General features: G+C 37.1%; 1 protein-coding gene and 1 long non-coding RNA gene across 4 annotated transcripts; both read right to left on the bottom strand.

The window, feature by feature from the left end:
• Positions 1-4,879: 4,879 nt before the first annotated feature.
• On the bottom strand, positions 4,880-15,390 carry LOC129354146 (storkhead-box protein 2-like). Of its 3 annotated transcripts, none has more exons than XM_055023651.1 (5): positions 15,223-15,390; positions 14,517-14,702; positions 13,058-13,210; positions 9,467-11,831; positions 4,880-8,091 (listed from the first exon to the last, which is right to left on the bottom strand). In XM_055023651.1, exons 2-5 carry the CDS (start codon positions 14,563-14,565, stop codon positions 7,887-7,889), a joined length of 2,772 nt encoding a protein of 923 aa, XP_054879626.1. In that variant the 5' UTR covers positions 14,566-14,702; positions 15,223-15,390; the 3' UTR covers positions 4,880-7,886. The 3 variants fall into 3 exon arrangements, with proteins under 3 accessions (XP_054879626.1, XP_054879627.1, XP_054879628.1); XM_055023652.1 differs by having other exon boundaries at positions 14,517-14,691; XM_055023653.1 differs by having other exon boundaries at positions 14,517-14,688.
• A 556-nt stretch (positions 15,391-15,946) lies between these two features.
• LOC129354145 (uncharacterized) lies at positions 15,947-18,082 on the bottom strand. The gene is made up of 4 exons (XR_008605129.1): positions 17,968-18,082; positions 17,820-17,885; positions 16,531-16,624; positions 15,947-16,109 (listed from the first exon to the last, which is right to left on the bottom strand). It is a non-coding gene; the product is annotated as an uncharacterized LOC129354145 (long non-coding RNA).
• Positions 18,083-21,266: the final 3,184 nt, after the last annotated feature.

Below are 21,266 nucleotides of genomic sequence, written 5' to 3'. Positions count from 1 at the left end.
TTCTTCCAAAGCATTTCATGTGCATTTTCAATATTAAAATATGTAGCTAGAAGAACTTCATTTACCTCAGCCTTTCTTATTTCACTTATAAACAAACAATTGGACCAACAGTTGTCTGTCCACTCCTAAAACCTCTTTGATGGGGAGAAAGAAAATCTCTTTTTTCTATTTAATATATTCTCTTAGTTATCATCCTCTCCAACAATTTACATAAATTAGATGCATGAGGTATTGACCTATAACTTTTAATCTGTACTGTATCCTTACCTAGCTTTGCTCTCAGTACAACTACTGAATGTTTCCAACTAGAGGGCAATTCACCTTGTTCCCGTACTTTATTGTATAACTTTAGAACTACTCCTTTAGCAGCATCTGATTACTGTTCAATCATCATATGCCATCTTTACCTGGAGATGTATTCTTAACTAAAAGATCTATTCATCTCAAACAATGAAAAATATTAATCTAAAACACCTCCATTCATCTCTTTCCTATTTAAAATATTCCTATTATCCTCAATCATTTTTAGTCTCCATGATAATTGTTCACTTGATAAATTTTGGGAACTGTGTACTTTCACAAAAGACCTCTGCTCTTTCTTTGTTATAGCTTCACATGGATTATCTTTTATCATAGGTAAACAAAACCTCTTCTAATAACTCTCACCTTTCTAATCATTCCCCCAGAATTGAACTTCTGTTCCAACTGTACTACAGAAACCCTTCCAATAATTCTTTTTAGATAATTTTATGATTCTCTTAACTTTAGGCTGTACTGTTTTGTATAATATTAAATTATCAAGTGAATAATTCAATTTTAACATTCTAAATAATTTATTCCTAGCTTTAATAGCTTCTTTATATTCATTAGTCCACTAAAGAACCATTTTCTTTTTCTTTAACCAGTAGATTTTCCAATGGCCTTTTCTCCAGATTCACATACAGTTGTAATAATTGAATTTAATTATTCCTTATTATCAGTTATCAGTAATTCTCTCTGGCTTTACGGTGATCCTGCTCTTCTTCTTCTGGAGTTTTTTATGACAGTTTTGAAAGTGTATATTACCTCCACTATGAGGTCTGGAGTGTGAACTGGACCTAATGCCGTTCACAAATAGATCTTATGTCATACATTTGAAAATGGATTGGATAAAGACAGCTCCTGTGTTTTAGTTAAAGAATTGAGAAAAACAAATCATATTCGGAGAGATGTAAAACTGAAGATACCTGCTACATTTAATGTTAAGGACAAGTAATATTTTTGCTGTAGAACCTGTCACGAAACTGTCCAAGTTGGATGATTTGAGGCATCAAAACATCATTACTTAATGTGTAAATAATGAACACATTATTTACTACTTTGCTAAATAATGTTACATTAAGATCCATTTAATTGTGTTTATTTTTCTTCTTTGCCATTTTAACAAAGTAGTAAACGATTATTAAGGAACCCAATGGAGCATACTTTGTTAGCATCAAGTAGCATGTATGTAAACACTGTAAGTATTTCATTGAAATATAATTAGACTCTGTTTACAAAGTACTTACAAATATTATAGAAATTTATTTATAATGCGATAACCTAGATAATCTATTTGAAAATATTGCCAAAAATACAATTTCAGAAAAGTATTGTTTGTATATATTTGTGATATATTTTTAAATATTTAAATATGTACACATTTATACAAATACATGCAAAGTGTAGTTTTGTAGTTTTAAAAGGATTATCCAAAGTATAATTTTAGTGATATAATGAATTAGAATTTAAAGCATATTTTACAAAAAATACACTTTTAGAAAGAGTACTAAAATACATTTTTGAAAAGAGTATTGGAAGCATGTTTTAAAAATGTATTTATTTGGCATTTTTTATGTAATCTTAAGTATATCCTCTAGACAACATACTGAAAATGTGTTTCAGAAAAATATTTGATATGTATTTGAATTTTTTTTTTCACCAGAGACCTTCCAAAGCATCATATATTTGAATGACTCATCATTCAAATATATCAGTCAGGTGAAGACTACAAAAGAATTCCCAAGGAATTAAATATACAATGGAAAACGGTGAAGACTGTCATCTTCAAGTGGAGAAAATATGGCAGAACATGGACATTAAGAAGAGGTCATCTGTCCAAAATTAATTAGATGAGAAGAAAACTGGTCAGGAAGGCTGGCAAGCCAACAGGAGCACTAAAGGAACTGCAGGAATTTCTAGCAAATACTGGCCATGTACTACATGTGACAACAATCTCCTGTCTTCTTCATATGTGTGGGCAATGCGGTAGTAGTCATTTTTTTCTTTTTTACCTTAAAAAAGAAAAACATTCAATATTTAATTTTGCAAAAAGACATTTGAAGATTCCCAAATGCATGTGGGAAGATTTGTTATGGTCTGATGAAACCAAGGTTGAACTTTTTGGACATAAGGTATATTTGATGCAAAAACACTTCTCATTACCAAAAGAACGCCATACCTACAGTGAAGCATGGTAGTGGCAGCCTCATGCTTTGGGGCTGCTTTTCTTCAACTGGAACTGGGACCTCAGTCAGGATGAAGGGAATTACGAACAAAACCTTTGGCCTTCCGTTAGAAAACTGAAGACGAAAAGGAACTTTATCTTTCAGCATGACAGTGACCCAAAGAGCACATCTAAATCAACTAATGAATGGCTTCACCGGAATAAGATTCAGGCTTTAGAACGCAAGCCACAGTCTACGCCTGAATCCCACCGAACATCTGTGGGTGATCTGAGAAGGGCTGTACACATATGATGTCCTCACAAGCTATCAGCTTTGGAGAAGTTTTGCAAAGATATCAAAGCCAAAGGTGCTGCAACAAAGTATTAGTCTAAGGGTGTGGATTTTTGTGCAACCATATTTTTATTTTAGATTTTCCCCTTGTGGTTGACATTTCCATCCTGTATGCTGTGGTATGCTGGGTCAGCAGGCTGCAGGTGGAGGTGGAGGACACCAACACACTGAACAGACTTATCCACAAGGCCAGATCCTTCTCTCTGACTGCGGATCCTGTCCAACACGCAGGCCATCTCGGACAACGAGTCTCATCCACTTCATGATGTGCTGGTCTGTCCAGGACACCTTCAGCCAGACTCATTGTACCAAAGTGCACCACAGAGTGACACAGGAAATTATTTCTGCCTGTACAATGCCCAAATCTGAGTAACTTTCAACTAATTTTCTCTGTACTCACATTATTTATAGATTAACATATTTCCATGTGCATGCTTGTTTTATGTATTAATATTTAGTTATACTGAACTGCTGATACTACATACTTGTGTATATATATATATATATATATATATATATATATATATATATATATATATATATATATATATATATATATATATATATATATATATATATATATATATATATATATATATATAAATTTTCCCTTGGGGATCAATAAAGTATATTCTATTCTATTTAAAAGTTTCATTTTTTCAATTGCATTGCACAGGTCACAATATAGGTGGAAAAAGGTGTGAATTATTTGTCTTGCTTTCATTTATTTACATAAAGAAAACCTGGCATTTGAACAAGAGCGTATAGACTTTTTATATATATATATATATATATATATATATATGATAAACTTTTGTCTCTTATGGTTATATTTGTATTATTAATATTTAACACCTTGGATGGAGTTGCTTGGCAACTAATAAGCAATTTTCCCTTGGGGATCAATAAAGTATATTCTATTCTATTTAAAAGTTTCATTTTCAATTGCATTGCACAGGTCACAATATAGGTGGAAAAAGGTGTGAATTATTTGTCTTGCTTTCATTTATTTACATAAAGAAAACCTGGCATTTGAACAAGAGCGTATAGACTTTTTATATATATATATATATATATATATATATATGATAAACTTTTGTCTCTTATGGTTATATTTGTATTATTAATATTTAACACCTTGGATGGAGTTGCTTGGCAACTAATAAGCAATTTTCCCTTGGGGATCAATAAAGTATATTCTATTCTATTTAAAAGTTTCATTTTTTCAATTGCATTGCACAGGTCACAATATAGGTGGAAAAAGGTGTGAATTATTTGTCTTGCTTTCATTTATTTACATAAAGAAAACCTGGCATTTGAACAAGAGCGTATAGACTTTTTATATCCACCGTATATTAATTTAAGACAAAACTACCTAATATCAAAACATTTTGCAATGATTTGAAATAGCAACAGATACTATAATAAAATGACTTAACAGTAGCTTCACAATTGAGTGATAGTGCCTATCAAGAGTACACATGGATGTCAATGCTTTCAATTCCATATTAAAACCAATAGTTTTATAACAACGATTAGATTAACTTTAGTGCAGTTTTTCTCTTCCACACAAAATTATACAGAGGCTCAAATACATACATACATACATCCTAATTGAGGAAAGTGCTTTCAAAAAATACTTATGGTAGTCATCAACACTTTGTGGCTGCTTTCCTAACAGACCTTTAAAAAGCCCATATGCTGACAAAATTATGATTTCAAAATGGCAGCTCATTAATTATCATGGTGGCTCTTTACTTCCTAAGCGTTCTTCCAGTAGGCTTTTAACTAGTTTAAGTGATCTGCCGCAGATTACAGTCATGAGCGAAAGATGCTGACTTTTGCAGGTAAATATTTGCAAAACACAATCACAATTTATTATACCTTACCAACCTGTGCAACTAATGTTTTTTAAAATTTATTGGTGGATGTTTATTTCATCTTGGAAAAACAAGTGTTCAAATAAAACATAAAACCTTGGAAAAATGAATGACATTTATATCTTTGATAAGTCTAGGTACTGTTGCTCTTTTAACAAAACCTTAATGTCCAAGAAGTGAAAGTCTTTTTTCACCTAATGATTTATTCGGTATTATAAAATTTAGTAGTTAGCCACTGTCACATAGGTAATGGTATAAATCCTGTGGGGGGAAATGAAATGCATTCTGTATTGTGCTGCATAAACCTTTAAGTACAAGGATGAGATATATTTCTAGCACCATTGATTCAAGAATTACACAAGATAACACCTCGTTGGAGTAGCTGTTACATTCCTTATGGGTTTTTGTTTTTTACATACCCTTTCCCTTTTTGTCTGTTGAAAATCTTGCTTTCTGGAGTCTTTCCCTGTTTTTAAATGCTATCCAGCAGGAAGAATCTTTGCTTGTACATTGTTTTTTTGGGCAGTTGCAATGATGTGTAACTATAGCAACAAGGCACTTCTTTTTACAACAGAGAAGCAAATCAACAGCTCAAAAGCTTGAATACTACCTAAACCAAGACCCCAAATCTCAGATGAATTAGATTATGAAGACCCAGAGCAGAAGCAAAGTGGAGAGAAAGAGAAAGATCAAACCATCTCTTCTATTGATCATCACAGCTGGGGGTAGAAGATCTCTGACAAATAAAATGTATGAAGTTCAAATGCTGTAATGGACTCACAGAGGGTGGAAATGCAGTGTTATCTGTTGTGTTGAGACATTGCTTTAGAATCACATCCCCAAATTCAGTGTTTCTGCCTGCCAGTGTTTTCTGCTTTGAACTATAAAGAGGCAGTAAAATGAAACGAGGGGAATTAGCTGTGCTATTTAACAACTGATGCAATCCACAAACATGCTGCTGTAAAAATAATCTGTGAAGCTCAGACATTGCTGTAACTTATGTCCATATTTATCAACTTCCAGTAGTTTTAGGATTTTCCTTTTGATAAAATTGTAGATTATTCTGAGCCATCTTAGAAGTTATGCTGCTGGATCACCTTGCCTCACTCAGTTAAAATATCCTACTATTCTCCAGTTCTGCATTTAACTTTAGCTCAATGTTTTTGCTTTTCATGGAAGCTAAGCTTACCTGCTGCTCTATTTAGCTGTCACATTCCTAAAGGAAACCACCAGCTGAGCTACTGCTGCCACCAACTTTATGTTCCCTTGCTATAGTTGACACACATTTCTCTACCTGTCTCTATTCATTCATTCTTGTTCATACAGCAGTTGCAGAAGCCAAATATGAGCAGGCTCTTTTTTCCACCCTTTAAATTTTACTACAAGCTCAGACAGATGCTTACAAGTGTTTCTCCTAGATCATTGCTTTTGTGTTTTATGCATCTCTATCTTCTCAAACCATCAGCCAGCCATAGTTAACGGCTGCTTGCATTGGCTATAAGCATGAAAGACGATAAAAGATGGTCACTGAAAGATTCTTCCTGTAAAATGACTGTGCAAGACATTTAACCCCAAGTTAAATCTGCAGTGTATAAAAGTGTGTGGGAATGGGTAAAGCTCTTTCGGTGGGTAAAATGAATGGAAAAGCGCTATAAAGGTTGAGTTCATTCACCACTTAAAACAGGAGGTCTCCACTGTTGCTGCATGCATTCTTAGTATGAGGGATTGTTGCAAAGTTAATGCAATTGTTAACTTTGAATAGTTGTTTGCAACCCAAACCATCACTATCTGCTTCTTCAAGAAAGAGGAGTCCTTCAAAGTCAGTGAATCAAAGCAACCAACTGGGTTGTCTTAGTTAGCTTTTTCCCACCAACTTTGATTAGAAATTGAACTTAAGTGGGTGACTTATTAGCTAGTATGAAACTGTACATTTTATGCATATAAAATGTTTGATATGTCTTCCTTTTGAAGAGTGCCTTCAGAGAATATTTGAGTAAATAGGCACTATATAAATAAATTGAAATGCCTTAATTTAATGTCTCATTTTCTTAAAGTAGGGGATTACTTACAACACACAGGCAGTCATCAATGTATAACATCCATTTTTCAATTCACAGTTAAAATAAAACAAAACTAAACGCTAAGGCTTGCTTTTAATTATCTGACTCCGCCTCCTTCCTGAATATTGTTGTATTAAATGTGACACGGGTTCTGTCACTAGATAGTTATCTAGTACAGTTCCTAAATAGATCAGAAAGTGCTAGGGGGAAAAATCCTTTACTGATTACTTATTTGTCTATGACAATAATGCACCTAATTCAGCCATTTTCTAAATCGTTGGGCTTTAGACATCAAATTTATAAGCTTTTTTTCTAAAGAAGCTTTGTTGAAGAAGCACCACATTGGCAGAAGTAAAAATTGTCTTTCACATTCTCTTTACCAAAAAGCAGTTCTGAAGGCAATAAAGCCACAAATTTGTCACATTTTAAAAAGCTGTAAAAATTCCTTTCTAATACTTTCAAACCTAGAAGATTTGTCACATTTATCTGAAAAAGTGTAAGATCAACAAGTTGTTAGTTTTACAGAAAATTTTGAAATAAGACTTGTGAATGTTAAATTACAACAAAATATACCAATGTGTGAAAAAAAATGTTTTTCTTGCTGTCTTTCCTTAAAGGGTGTCTGCAAGTGGCTAATATGACACCAGAGCTGAAAAAGCCAACTAAATAGAATGCATCAGTAACAGTACGCAGCAGAGGTACATCTCTCATTTGTGTAGCACCAGCAGAAGGAGATACACTGGTCTGGAAAAACAGAAATGAGACTGAGAAAAAAACAAACAAAACAGAACAAACCTGAGATTATAGATAATACATATTATTGACACACACATGCCTCAACCAAAATATATGAATAAAAAAATACTAGAGCACTGGTGTGTAAAAGACCGAATCCAACAAGGTGGTTACAGTTCATTTGTGCATGTCTTTGTTGATGCCTGCACATTTTCATATCTGCAAGACAGAGAAAGATCTGTTCTAGATTCTTTTTCCCACAGTTGACCTATCACAGCTTCCTTAGTTCAGTCTGTCAGTTTCATGGTGTAGCAGTCAGGTTGAGCTGCTACACCTTGAGGCGGTTCTGTCCGTTTTCACTGACTTTGTGCTTCACTCAGCCCTTAGTTCTGATACTAGACGCTGGTGATTGACGCAAGGCAGGTAGTGGGCTTCTGTAGTTTCTCCTGTTGAGTGGTGGCAGATTCTGAAATAGCATGGAAGGAAAAAGGAGGACCGCTGCCAGTTGTGGTGCTGAGGTGTCCAGGACTCAGGGTTATGTTTTGACGTCTGTTACTTTCAACTATTGAAGAGGTGTTTGATGCTAAGCTCTCTCTTGTTCTGAAAAGACAGATACAAAACATGAAAAGATGTCTGTAAGGAGATGGTAGCTATTTTTCCAGTAAAGTAAATTAGCAGTTTTAACACGTTAGTACAAAGTATATTTACAAGGGTAGTAGTATGTGTTTTCTAGGCACACTCAAGTAACTGTGTTATCTTCAGTTGTTATGAAAATGCTTTATGAGTCAAGTATGACTTAAGGCATTTAACTTTATAATTAACACCTTGAAATTGGCCTTTAGTCTCAAAAAGTTTCATTCTGAAATGCCACCTTCAGGAAGTCATCACATCACTTAGACAAGTGATGTGACATTGTTAAAGGGTTAATAGACATTAACCCTTTTTAAGAGTAAGAGTATTGAGGTGTGCCGATCGATCGGCACACCTCAACCGATTTCCGTGAAAAAGTGTATGATCGGTGATTGCGTCACATTTATCTCACTTAGCAGCATGCGTGCGCAGCTCTCGTTTCATTCACACTGCGCAAGTGCACTACAACAAATCCTGTCGTGTGGAAATGGGGGGGAAAGTTTGCGTGTTGCAGCAGAAAATTACATCGGGAGTGAAGCATGTCAAAATGCAACAACACAATAAATCTAAAATGGCATTTAAAAAACAAGCAAGTTTGGCTTTAGGCTATCTAAAAACATCCGGAGCGGCCAGATAGCAGCTAAAGTAGCGAAATTACCAACACTTACTCGGTCAGAAAGCTAAACAAATAACCCGAAAAATAATGAACGTTTTCGAGTTAGCGGTGTAAGACGCTGGGATCTGCTCTCGCTCTTGGACCGTCGATAAACCCGACTGGTAGTGATACGTCACAGAGGTGGCGCCGCTCAACCTCCCCCAGACAATGATCACAGAACGTCTGCTTAAAGATGCAGTATATAACTTTTAAAAAATTTAAATAAAAAGATTTTAGGTATGTATTGAAATATATCTATTATGTCTAAATTAGGTGAATTTATTGCCAAATATTTTTTTCATTTTGCCAAATAACAGTATCATTTCGACCTAAAGCAAAGAATTAACAGCCCTTCTAGGCAATCGGCAGGGATCGATGATCGGCAGGGATCGATGATCAGCAGGGATCGATGATCAGCAGGGATCGATGATCGGCAGAGATTGGCCTCATGGATGATTGGTATCTTAATCGATATCAAAAAACCCGATCTAAGTGTCCCTGAAAGAGCGTGTATGAAATTGTAGGAAAAGAGACTACATAAAACGGTTTAATAAACTAACAGAAATAATATTAAAATAATAAGGAATGGGATTGATTTAATAGAAAGCCTACTTTAACATTTGCAGACAAATGCAACAAAATATGTTTTAAAAAAATTCTGCAAGAAATTATTAATACTAATGCTCTCACCGTGGTGAATTGAATCCACTGTCAACCGTAACAGAGCTGGAGTCCATACTGTCAAGTCTAGCAGAGTGGACTGAATGCTGGCTCTGGTGGGGCTCTGAATGGTTTCCTTGAACACCAGAGAAAGTAAGAGTTCTTTCAAATCTCATTTGTAAATCCCTTGCCTTCTCTCTCTCCAACAACCACTGCATGGTCCCTATTCCACATTCTTCCACCTCAGAAACACTTCCTTTAGGTTTTTCCCCTCCTTTTTGAACTTTAGTCCCTTCATCTTCAAGTTCCTCATCATCTGAGACATTGTAGTAGTCAAAAGAGTTCTCTGCAGCACTTGATGTGGCCTCCACTCCCTTTTTGGGAATAGACAAAGTTGTTATAAGTGGTTTAGGAGAATCAAATCCTTTGTGGGAATCAAGAGCGTCACAGGATGAAGATAGAGTAATTGAGGCAAGAACTGTAGATTTCCTCAAGGAGCTATAGCCAGGCAGCGGGAGGCTTGGAGGCGGCTTGAAGAGCGTATCTTTACTAAAAATGTCCTTGTGTTTCTCCTGGCCAGCAGAGGCACTATGGGGTGGTTGTCCATTTGAAATTGCAGGGTCAGGGATAGACAGAGGTATTGGAGGTAGGCTTCCACCTTTCGGTCCAACATTTGACAAATCCTCATTTGAGGGGCTGGAAGTCTGTCTCTCTGTTTGCCTGTCAGCAATGTTTGCTATGAATCCACTGTGGTTGTTTTTGCCTTGAGTTCCTAATACAATTGTTGTTGTAAGAGCAATTTCAGAGTTACCAGTACACTGAAAATAATCCTCAGATGGGTTGGAGGCAGATAGAGGTTTAGGTGAATATGTTGGTAAACAGTCCTTGCTCTTAATCTTCTCATAATTTCTGGCACCATCCAAACCAGCAGAATCGACTGCAATCTTAGATGAGGGTGGTGTGGTTCGAGTGTAGTGAGATGAGCTTTGATTAGCTCGTAGAGTGCAATCATCAGTGAAATAATGACTGCGGTCATCATAATAATCAGGTGGTGGTCCAAGTAAGCCAGCATCTAGCGCCCCTTTAGAATTGTCCATAGATCTAGAACGCTCCTTAGCCTTGCTACTTCGTTCATTCCTTGATTTTCTCTCCTGAGTGTGAGAGTGTGAGCGATGGACTTTGGAATAATGAGTTGATGGACCATGGCTTGGCTCAGGGAAAGGAATTTCCATGCGGCGCTTGGCCAGCTCCCCAGATACATCCCATTCGGGTGTGACAGGCAATTGAGATGAGTCAAGGATGTTGGGAATGCTGTGTGCAAGGTGATGTCGAGCTCGTTGACGCTCCACAGCCAGAGCTTGCTCTCTTGGTGATCGTGCAAGTGAGGAAGAGTAACCTCTATGATCTTTGTCAGGTAGCTCTAAATGGCTACCATCAGTTGTTTCAAAGCGGAATGCTCTTATCTTACTCTGTGAGCGACTAAGTTTGGATTGAGATTGCTTTCTGTGCCTAGGCCCACTTCTTCTACTTCTGGAGCTCTGATTGGCTGATGATGCTTTGCTCCTTTGAGTGCGTTCTTCTTCAAGTCTCTTCATAACTGCTGTATGTCGGGCCAGATTTTCCACTGTAAGGTCAGGGTTGATTCTACGTATAAGTTCCATTTCTACGTGACGGGGCAAGTGGTTGGGTTCCTCTTCGTCATGGAGTGGCCACTCCTCAGGGGGAAACTGTGCAGAGAAGGTAGCCAATTGCTTGGCTTTATCCTTCTTAAAACTCAGACGAAACAATTTCAAACCAAACTTTTTCCCTCCTGTAGCACTGCCCAGCGTTTGCTTGTCTAGGTCCCCACATCCTCCTCCTCCAACAGGCCCTCCTCGGTGCTTGATGAGGGTATCTGTCTTAAACGAAATTCCCAGGGAACTACGGTTCTTTTCTGAGTTGCTGGCTGGTTGCTGAGAAGGTGTTTGTGGGGAGTATTGTGATGAGTATGTGTCTCTGTGTTCTTTCGGAGACGGTCGCTGAATTGTAGTGTGGTGGCTGGGTGGATCATGACCACTGCTGTAAAAAAAATCATCACCTCCTGCACAGTGGCTTTGGCTGGACTTTGTGTGTGTGCAATCTAGAAACCCCCCTGAATTGGATGGTGTTATGGTGCCAGAAAGAGGAGAGATGCATTGAGTTTGCTGATGCCGCTGTTGTTTCTGATGCTGGTATCTGTCAGATGTTCGCTCATCTAAATGATACCACTTTGAGCTAGTTCGAATAAGACTTGGGGTGATGAAGTAGGTTTGAGGAGTTACAATGAAATATCCATCGGGTGTTGGGTAAATTTTACGCTCTCGGACCAGTAAGCTAAGTGTGTGGTGCAGGGCTTCCTCTGTTGGTGTAGGAACACCTAAGAAAATATCAAAAAAGTTACAGAATTAATAAATATATTGTAAATTAATTAAAAGACCTAATACAACCACCAACATTGCTATGCAAGAAAATATTTTTTCATTTCTTCAACTCTAGACGACTTATAATGCACAAGGATTTCCCCTTGTGCATTATAAGTCTGACAGGTTACCAGAATATACTTGCCTCTGCACTGTCCACACCACTACATGTTAGCCTCATACACTGTTGCCTGGTAATACACCTCCAAGCTTTTGTGACTTGGTGCATACTGCCTGCGCCATCATTTATTTTATTAATTTTATTTTAACAATACTTTAAAATACTTTTTAAAGCCAAAAGTGACTACTCACTTTTCTGTACTCACAAAAGTGAGTACACCCCTCACATTTTTGCAGATCGCTCCTCAGCACACAAAACACGTCACACACACAATTGGTGACAAAAAAAACAGTGTATGTTACATACATAAGCTAAATTATGGAAAATTAGTTCATGCATTAAATGTTTTGTAGCCATTTCATTGATGACGTACAGGCAGTAGGAGCATGCTCTCATAGAATGGCAGCCAGTGCAGTTAGTGAGAGGTTGATGAATCCCAGGTGAGCCTCAGCTCGATGCTGCCTCACCGGCTGCTCCTCCCAGCATTTGAATGGGAAAACTGTTAGTGTATGTAACGAAGAAGCAATCATAAACGGCAGGGAAACGATTCGAGGTGAGACAGGCAGTTCTCTTGGCTCATTGCAGGGGGCGCTCATGATCCCAGATATTGTGACTCCACAATATCCATATATATATGTGTGTGTGTGTGTGTGTGTGTGTGTGTGTGTGTGTGTGGTTGTGTGTGTGTGTGTGTGTGTGTGTGTGTGCATTTGTAAGATAATTTGTAAGAGAGAGTGCTATGCTATGTATGCTCAGGATTGGGAATTAAATTGGACTGGACAATCTACGGTTGTCTTTCAATAGACAGCTACAGCTGTGCTTGCAATGAATCTATCACTGAAAGGAATTTTAATTCATTTCTGAATGTTTTACAAAGTTAAAATTTTTATCTGTCAAGTTAATGTTTGTTGTCTGTTGTTTTGTTGGTTTTTCTATAATGTAAAGTGACTGAACATTCTAGAAGATTTGGTTCCATATGTTTGCCGTTTATGCTCTAACCAAGTGTAAACTGAATAATCAAAATAGATGTCAGTGAATTGTGTTGACTGGCTATTGTGTTACCTGGAAAACATGTCTGCAGGTGTTCTGTTAGAGTCTCCTGAGTGACACTCTTGTGGGCAGAATTCATAGCAGAGACAGCCAATAATAAAACTTCTCCCAGTGGGATGAACTGCGACTGGCTGATAGGGGACATACTGATGGGAGAGACATCACCTGGAAAGGGAGCCACGTCATTAATTTCGAGTGTCTAAGATTGACAAAAAAATCTATTAGGTACAAAGTATTCTTATTTCTTTCCCAAAATGTAAATATTACAGTATGAGACTGTGACATGACTTTTTAATACATCAATATTTGAGGCATGTTGTATACTAATTATCGCGAAAAAAAAACTTTAAACTTGATCTTTTTACTTTGATTTACTTAAGAAAAAAGAACTTTGCTTTTCATGAAAACCAGATGTGACATAACCTCAATATATTTGAAATTTCATCAATAGATGTAATGTGTGTTGTGACATACTCCAGTGAGACTTGCTTGTGACCACTTTTATTTGCCAGAGGTGCACACCTGACAAACTGATTTGTCAGGTGTGGCCAGCAGCAGTTTATTTGCATCATGACATAGCCTTAAAACAGCACATTCTTTAATGAGCTGAGGCGGTGAATGATTTTGTGTACTGAAAATTATGAATGTGTTTTTTATAACCTGCAGACCTATCCTATAGCTTCTTCAAGGAAGCATAATAATGAACCTTTAACAAATATGTAAACAATATTTTGTAAAAGTTGGCAACTCTTTAATTTATTTCTAAACATGCAGTTCTCAAAACTGAGAATTATTAAACCCTCACATAAAAATAAACAGTGAACACAGGCCACAAAAATTGACTAGACAGGAAAACAATGTAGCATTTAACTGAGAATTATAATTAATTCCAAGGGCCCTTGAACAACTTTTTTTTTCTTATAGAAATAGAAAAAAATGGGGGCCCTGTCAATTGCCCTCCTCCTGGTTCTGATTGGTTGTTTTTGGTCAGAATAGTGCATTACTTTAGACAGCAGTAGCAGCTCAGGGAGGAGGTGGAGGAGATTGATCTTTTCACAGATTATCTGTTTCATAGCAAACTGTTGTAACATGGTGACAGCTATAGCAAAAAAAATTTTTCATTATTATTAAAGTTATACTCTGCAGTTTGAACAAAATGCAACAATATAAGATTTTTTTTAAAATAGGGAATATGACCTATGTAATATGGGATCCAGCAGGACAGTCTGAGGCTATCTTTTCAAATATTCTAGTTAAATGAGATTCAAATAGCTGCCCTTTCTCTAAATGCATTGATTTCAACATATGAAACCAATTGTCATTTTTCAAGCATGTGTGAGCAGTTTTTGTTTGAGGTTCTGAATGAAATTCTGCAATGCCATTGAAATAGTTAATTAGTCTTCCTTAAGAACTAAGAAAATATCTTTGAATTGACCAGATTAAACAACCCATGAACGTGTGTAGGCCTTACCCAAGCATTTGATGGTGAAGCCCCGCGGAGGGTTAAGAGATCTCCGCATCCATCCCTCTCTTAGCACCTCCAGATGGTCCTCTTTTCCCTGGATCAGGAGCACGTGTTCATCTATCCATCCCAGGAAGAAGGTCTCCTACACAGCTTCAGTAATCCGCTGGTTCCATATATGCTGCTGAGAGTTTTCTGCTTTAAAATCGGCAAAAATCTCATAACCAGTGTGGTGTCTCGGAAGCTCGTCGCTCTCTGACACACCAGCTGCAGCTGATGCCTCAGCACCTCCATCTCTGGCCAGTACGATGGCCAGAGAATGGGGAGCAATCTGCAGGAAAGATTCCATTGACAGTATGGCCTTTTAGCTGATTATTGACTCGCTTATAGCCATCAGTTTTGTTAATTTCAAACACATTTAGATAAACTGGGAAGCAAAAACTCAAAATCTGCCGGCAATGCGGCTAAGCTCAGCAGCAACCGCATAGCCCACAATTATTTTAAAAAACGGTGCTTGCCAAAAATCTGCCTTTTTAAGGTTACATAAAAGTCATTTCTGGTCCCACTCTGAGCGCAGCCTGTCGGGTCGTGAACGTGGGTTCAGTGAAAAACAGCTTTCGAACGCAGACACGACATGACATTGGAACATATACCAAACAGGCTCATTGTTAGGTCACAAACTAGCTAGCTAAATGCTAACGTGATGTTAGTTCACCCAGGCAACAGATGCGCGAGCTGCCCTCCACAGCAGCCAGTGGTGTGGGACGCCTCTTTGTTCTACTCCTCGTGAGGCGCAAAGCAGCCAGATGTCCAGTCGCTGTGCAGGAAAGTCCTCCTCTGGCGACCGGGCAGCTTCAAGACCGACACCATAGCTGGATGCAGGAGTCTCATCCAGACACAACGAAAGCAAACGTCATTACGAAGTTGCGTCACCACAGCGTCATCTCAGAGTATGTGAAGCCTACTACGAGTTGTAAAGAAAAATATGTATAATTTCGCTCTCATATTAGAAAGCATTATATTCAAATATAATTTCTTGGTATGTCTACATTCTACTTGTTGTAGATTATGTATTATTTTGATCATGGCTACCTGCAGTTTTTAGATGCATCTATATGGAGTGAAAATAGTCTCAAAATACCTGTGCGTGTGTAATACTGCATTTGTAATCTGTGTAAGCATCTTTGTGTGTAACTTTGTGTAACCCAAAAGTTACTTTAAATACACCTAATAAGGTATTGGAGCACTAATGCTATGAAAGTATATCTAAAAAGAAGTTGGCCCGGATCAAAAGCTAAATTCTAGTTGTGAATGACAACACAGGAGTGCACAAAGTGTCAACAAGAAATAGTCAAATTTAATAATAAAAACAATTGTGGATCCACATATACAATTGCAACCAAATATCACACTTTTTTTTTTTTAACAGAAAATAAAATAAATAACAGTCGTTTCAATGTGTCAGTCGATTCTCTCAGTATTTCAAGGATAGTGACCAGTCGGGTCACTATCCTTGAAATACTCGGCTCTCTGGGCTGGGGCTCGCCATCCAAATTCAGAAGTGGGTCTTGAAGTCTCTGGGCACTCCAGGCCAAAAGTGCACTGTAAAAAAAAAAAAAACCTGACCTGGAACAAGGCCCAAACAAAACATCTCAGAATACAAGATGCCAATATCAATCAAACCTATGTATCAATAAATTGTTATAATTCAGAGATCTTCCATCATTGCTCATTTTTTTCTTTTCAAGTTGTACAAAAGTCAGCAGTTTATCAGAATACAATGTTATTTACACATCAGTGAAACTAAAGAAATTAGCTTCATATGTGGTAAAGAAAAATAATACAATAGAATAATAATATATATTGTAATTCAGGGCCGTGCAGAGACCACTAAAGGGGCAGGTGCTCAAAAAAAAAAAAAAAAAGGGCACATCTAATCACATTTTAGGACCGAATATTAACAAAGTCACACAGCTTTCAGAGTTTAATTAACAATGATAAATTACAAAATTGTGAGACATACAATCAAAGAACATCTGCCTGGGTTGCTGTACTTGCAATGGAGATGAAGACTGTCCATTCAGAAAAACAGAGCTGCATCAAACTTTAACGTGGAACTGCAGGAAAAAAACAAAGGCAAAAATTTAATTAATGCATGTCACTATGAGAAAAGACTACTCTTAACATAATAAAAGCAAAACAAACAAGCTTATTTGCGCATGTCAGAAATCTTTGCTTGCTATTCAAAGTTTTGCTTGCCATTCTCACATGACGTCCTTGGCAGAGCCTGAAATAAAAAACAAAGATTTCTGATGTGTGCAAATAAAAGTTTATGTTTGCCCCTTCATTAATGACATGCTTTATTGGACAGATTATTGATTATTACATACATTATATCCATTGTGGTAGTTCAGGATGAGTTATTTTTAATTCTAAATGAATATCTTTGTTGGACTTTTATTTAAGTTCTCCTTCGAGATACATTTACCTAACACTAGAATAAATGCAATGTACATCATTCACCAAAGAAAATTAGAAAATCGGACATATATCCATGATGGAGATGATGGTTTTTGGACGGGCGATGTGCCCCTATTGCATAAATAATGTTGTCATTAACAATACAGGGAAACTTTTTAGTCATCTTGCTTTGCTAGCAAAGTCATTAGCTAGCAGCTAGCTCATAGCACAACAACAACAGCCTAATGTCTGATGACAAAAATACTGGATCGATAGATAAGAACAGCTTTCAATATAACAAGAGGAAACTCTTGTTATATTTCATTTCTGCTTAAACCGCGAGAAACGATACAACATTTAACGTTTTCCGTTATCTGACAGTAGCAAGCCAACTCCAGTTTTTTCACCCAATTTTTTTTTTCAATTCACCAAAAGCTGTTTTGTAATCTGGAACGTCGCTAGCTTGAGCTCCGCAGTTAGCCGCCTTGTCTCACCGCGCGAGAGGAAAGTGCGTCGTGCGTCACGGGCAAAAGGTCAAAGGTAACAATGTGACCGCAGGGCTTATTGTGTTGTTTTTCTTGCAAAGTAATAATAATAATAATAATAATAATGATAATTGTAGTACATGTGTAAGAAAAAAAAAAAGACCAAAGGGGCACTTGGGGTCATGGAGCGAAAGGGGCAGGTGCTCAAGCCCCCATAACAACCCCCCTCTGCACGTGCTTGACAACAATAATAATAAAAATCTTACTGTGCTACTTTATTTTTATTAAATTTGATCAGATATTACGTGTTTTTGCCAATTTTCAACCAATTCACTGAGCCAACTGCCGAGCGCGTGCGGTCACTCACCAACGCTCTGACGAGTCTGACGCTAACGGGGATTTTTTTTCCCAGTCTCAGCTGCTCTCAAAGAAACTTTCAGGGATAAAAAAAAAAACCGAATTTACTATTTTTAATTATATATTTTGAGAAACTATACCAATATTGTTTTTATTACCGTTTGTCCAGATTTTATCATCTCTTTCAGGCTCTTAACGAAAACACCGGTCAACTGTGAATTCTCAACCGCCTCTGACGCGTTCTGAGCAGAATCACAGCGCAGTAGTGAAAGGGGCGGCACAATCAACCCCATTGGCTGACGCAATATCAGACCACACCAGCCATTGGTTGCCCAATCCATCAGCAAAACAATCACTGTAGGCCTACTTCACAGCTTTTAAACATTTTTAGAACTTTTTGACATATTTTTCTAAGTAAAATAAAACACAAAATCTATTTATACTTTCCAATCTTGTGAAACAAAAAAGAGACATCAAATTAACATAATTAACTTTCACTTGTGTTTTTAACACTGGGTTACACTTGGATAGTTGCTCTTGTAAACCGTAAAAAGAAAATTTGTGCGATATTTTTAAATATGTGGTAACATAAAAGTAGAAACAATTACAATTTCTACAAACATTCATGTCTAAACACACATTTTTAACTACAACCTCACAAATCTGATAACTACGAATTCAAACCTTCTACTCCTACAAAGATAAATAAGTATGCACGAGTTGCCTGATACACACAGACAAAACTGCACTTACAAAACTTCACTTCAACCATTACGCTCATTACAGAAAAAGCCATTTGAATAGTTCACAAGGTTGATTTTTTATTGTCATGCCAACAATTTATTTTTAGATTCTTATTTCCTGAAACTCCCAGATTTTGTAGAGTTTCAAACTGCACAATTTATGTATAAAATTAGAAACAAACTATTAACAGAAAATATTCAAAAAAATTATTTACTGATAAAGTGGGGGTTTATGACTATAGAGAAAACCTCAACTTCAGAATTTTTAACAATGAATAACAATGAAAAGAATGTGCATTTCTCTTATTAGTGTGAAAATCTGGAATAAACTCACTATAGAGCTGAAGCCAAGCCCAAGCATGTGGTATTTTAAAGAACGACTCAAAGTGGTTACTATTCAAAAGTATAAGGATGAACAAGGGTGATGGATTTGGCTGGGAATTACATCACTGTGGATGACTTCAGCAATTGGGTGCAGGATTGTGTGTGTGTGTAAATATATGTGGGTGTGTAAATAGGCATATATATTTTAATGAATGAAGGAAATAATTTAACAATATATTTGTATATTTAACTTGTCTTTGTACCTCTTACCATACTTAACAACAGATGAGTCCATTAGCAGTAGCTCTAACCCCCGATTCCAGCATAACTTGGAAAAATCCAATCATGAAATCTCTTCTAACTTACCATCTATCTCTTTAAAGCGGAAGCAAACACTGTAGTGCCTCTGGATGCTGGCATGGGTAGCCGCTATGGTGGAGGAATGAAAAAAAAACAATAAATAACTAGGACCACAAAGCAAAACACAACAATAAAATGAGGAAATGTCTTCCACTATTTCAAGTGGTTAGCATCTCATCCAGGAACAATTTTATGGATCTCTAGATCAGTGGTAACAGTCAAGAGACCAATGCTATCACCATCCAGTGGAGTCGATTGCTATCTTAGCTAAAAGGTCGAGAAGCGATCTGTTGCTGATTTACAGCCCAAACCCACCACACACAATTTACACACTGGGTGCACGAGCAGGACATGTGTCAGATTCTTCTTCTTCTTTGTTTATTGGCGGTTGGCTATGTGTCAGATTGAATGCAGTGGCTTCTTTAATACCATGCCCACTTTGTCCAATTCGAACTGGTCTCACCTGGAAAATAATTGATTGGAAATGGATAAAGGGTTCTGCACAAAACCATTATCAATAAGAAAATCCATCCATCCATTTTCTGTACACACCTCGTGGGGCAGGAAGGGATGCTGGTTCCGATCTCCAGCAGACATTTTGGGCAAGAGGCGGGGGACATCCTGGACAGGTCGCCAGTCTGTTGCAGCAATAAGAAAATGAAACATTTCATTTCGATTTCGTTCTGTTTCAAGAGACTTATTAAGCTTCTAGACTAATATCTCCCATGTCTCTGTCACCACCTCAAATCCTTCTGGTTGTTCTAAAGATACCACACCATCAGCAAGGGCGTGCAAATATGCCATTATGACATCCATTTGGTGCAATTCTAAATCATACTGGGCAGCAAACTGCATTAGAAAATGCACATATGTCATATCAGCAATTGGGGAAAAAGTCTCATGACAGTCAATACTTTTGTTACATATAGTGCAGTGGTTCTTAATTTAGGTTCGGTGAGTCAGTCGGTCTCAGGGCTTCGGCATAACCGCGCCCAGCTTGTCCATCACTTGCTGCAGAGGATCAAGTGACATTGCTTAGCCAATCAGTGCTGCGGGGAATTTAGCGCGCGCAGTAGTCAACGACAGTCGTAGTTGGTGTGGTTTCTTTCTCAATATTTTAATCCATACTAAACATTAGTGATGGTGAGATGAAGCCTCATGAGGCACTGAACCACTTGAGCCAAATGGTTCGAGAAAGGATTCATTTCTTGAAGCTTCATGTGCACACAAAACCACCTACTGGCCAGGTGTATAATCACAGCCAACTGTGTAACACGTGTGATGCATTTAATTTTTGTCTATTATGGCTCTTGGGAATGACTTCAGAAAAGGTGTAGAATGAAATCGTTTGTCTAAATTATGAATATACATATGTGTATAATAAAATATTGTTTGAATGTATTCTCTGTGTGTAATTTTTTCCAAAATAATAGTGTCATGTGATATGGCATGTTGTGTAATGATGTTTTTCTGTAGGGCTTATCAAATCAAAATGTTACCACATAGGTTGCTGCAAATTATTTTTGCTAATTTTTGTATAAATGATTTATGTATATATGTTCAGAGAAAACAGCACAAAAATGGTAAGTAATAGTGAATTTCTTAATGGGAAGGGCCTTTATTTTGAAGAACAAGGTGTGAGTTCAAGCTTTCAATACTATTAACTAATTTTAATAGTACATAAGTTGAGAAACACACTTTTACTGGAAGCAAAAGTGGGCATGTGTAAAATTGGCCTCAATATCAATATTTGGAGTAATCTTCAGATGTCCAGTCTACACACCACAAACAGTTTTAAAAATATTGATTTTGGAAAGCCTATTGGTTTCTCTTATCTTACCAAATATGTACTTTGAAGATTGGACAAGTATCAATCAACAAATCCATCTATCTATCTATCTCCAAACATCAAACTAAATAACCACTATCCAAACTATCCAGCCTCTATCCACTCTCTCAACTGACCGCAACTCGCCTACAACAACCCACATTTTGAATGCAGCCTGTGGGTTTTATAAAGCTGTCAAACC

The sequence above is a fragment of the Poeciliopsis prolifica genome, unplaced genomic scaffold (assembly GCF_027474105.1).
Source record: "Poeciliopsis prolifica strain line A6 unplaced genomic scaffold, Auburn_PproV2 SCAFFOLD104, whole genome shotgun sequence".
Classification (NCBI taxonomy): Eukaryota; Metazoa; Chordata; class Actinopteri; order Cyprinodontiformes; family Poeciliidae; genus Poeciliopsis; species Poeciliopsis prolifica.
This window is presented reverse-complemented; position numbering and strand designations above follow the sequence as displayed.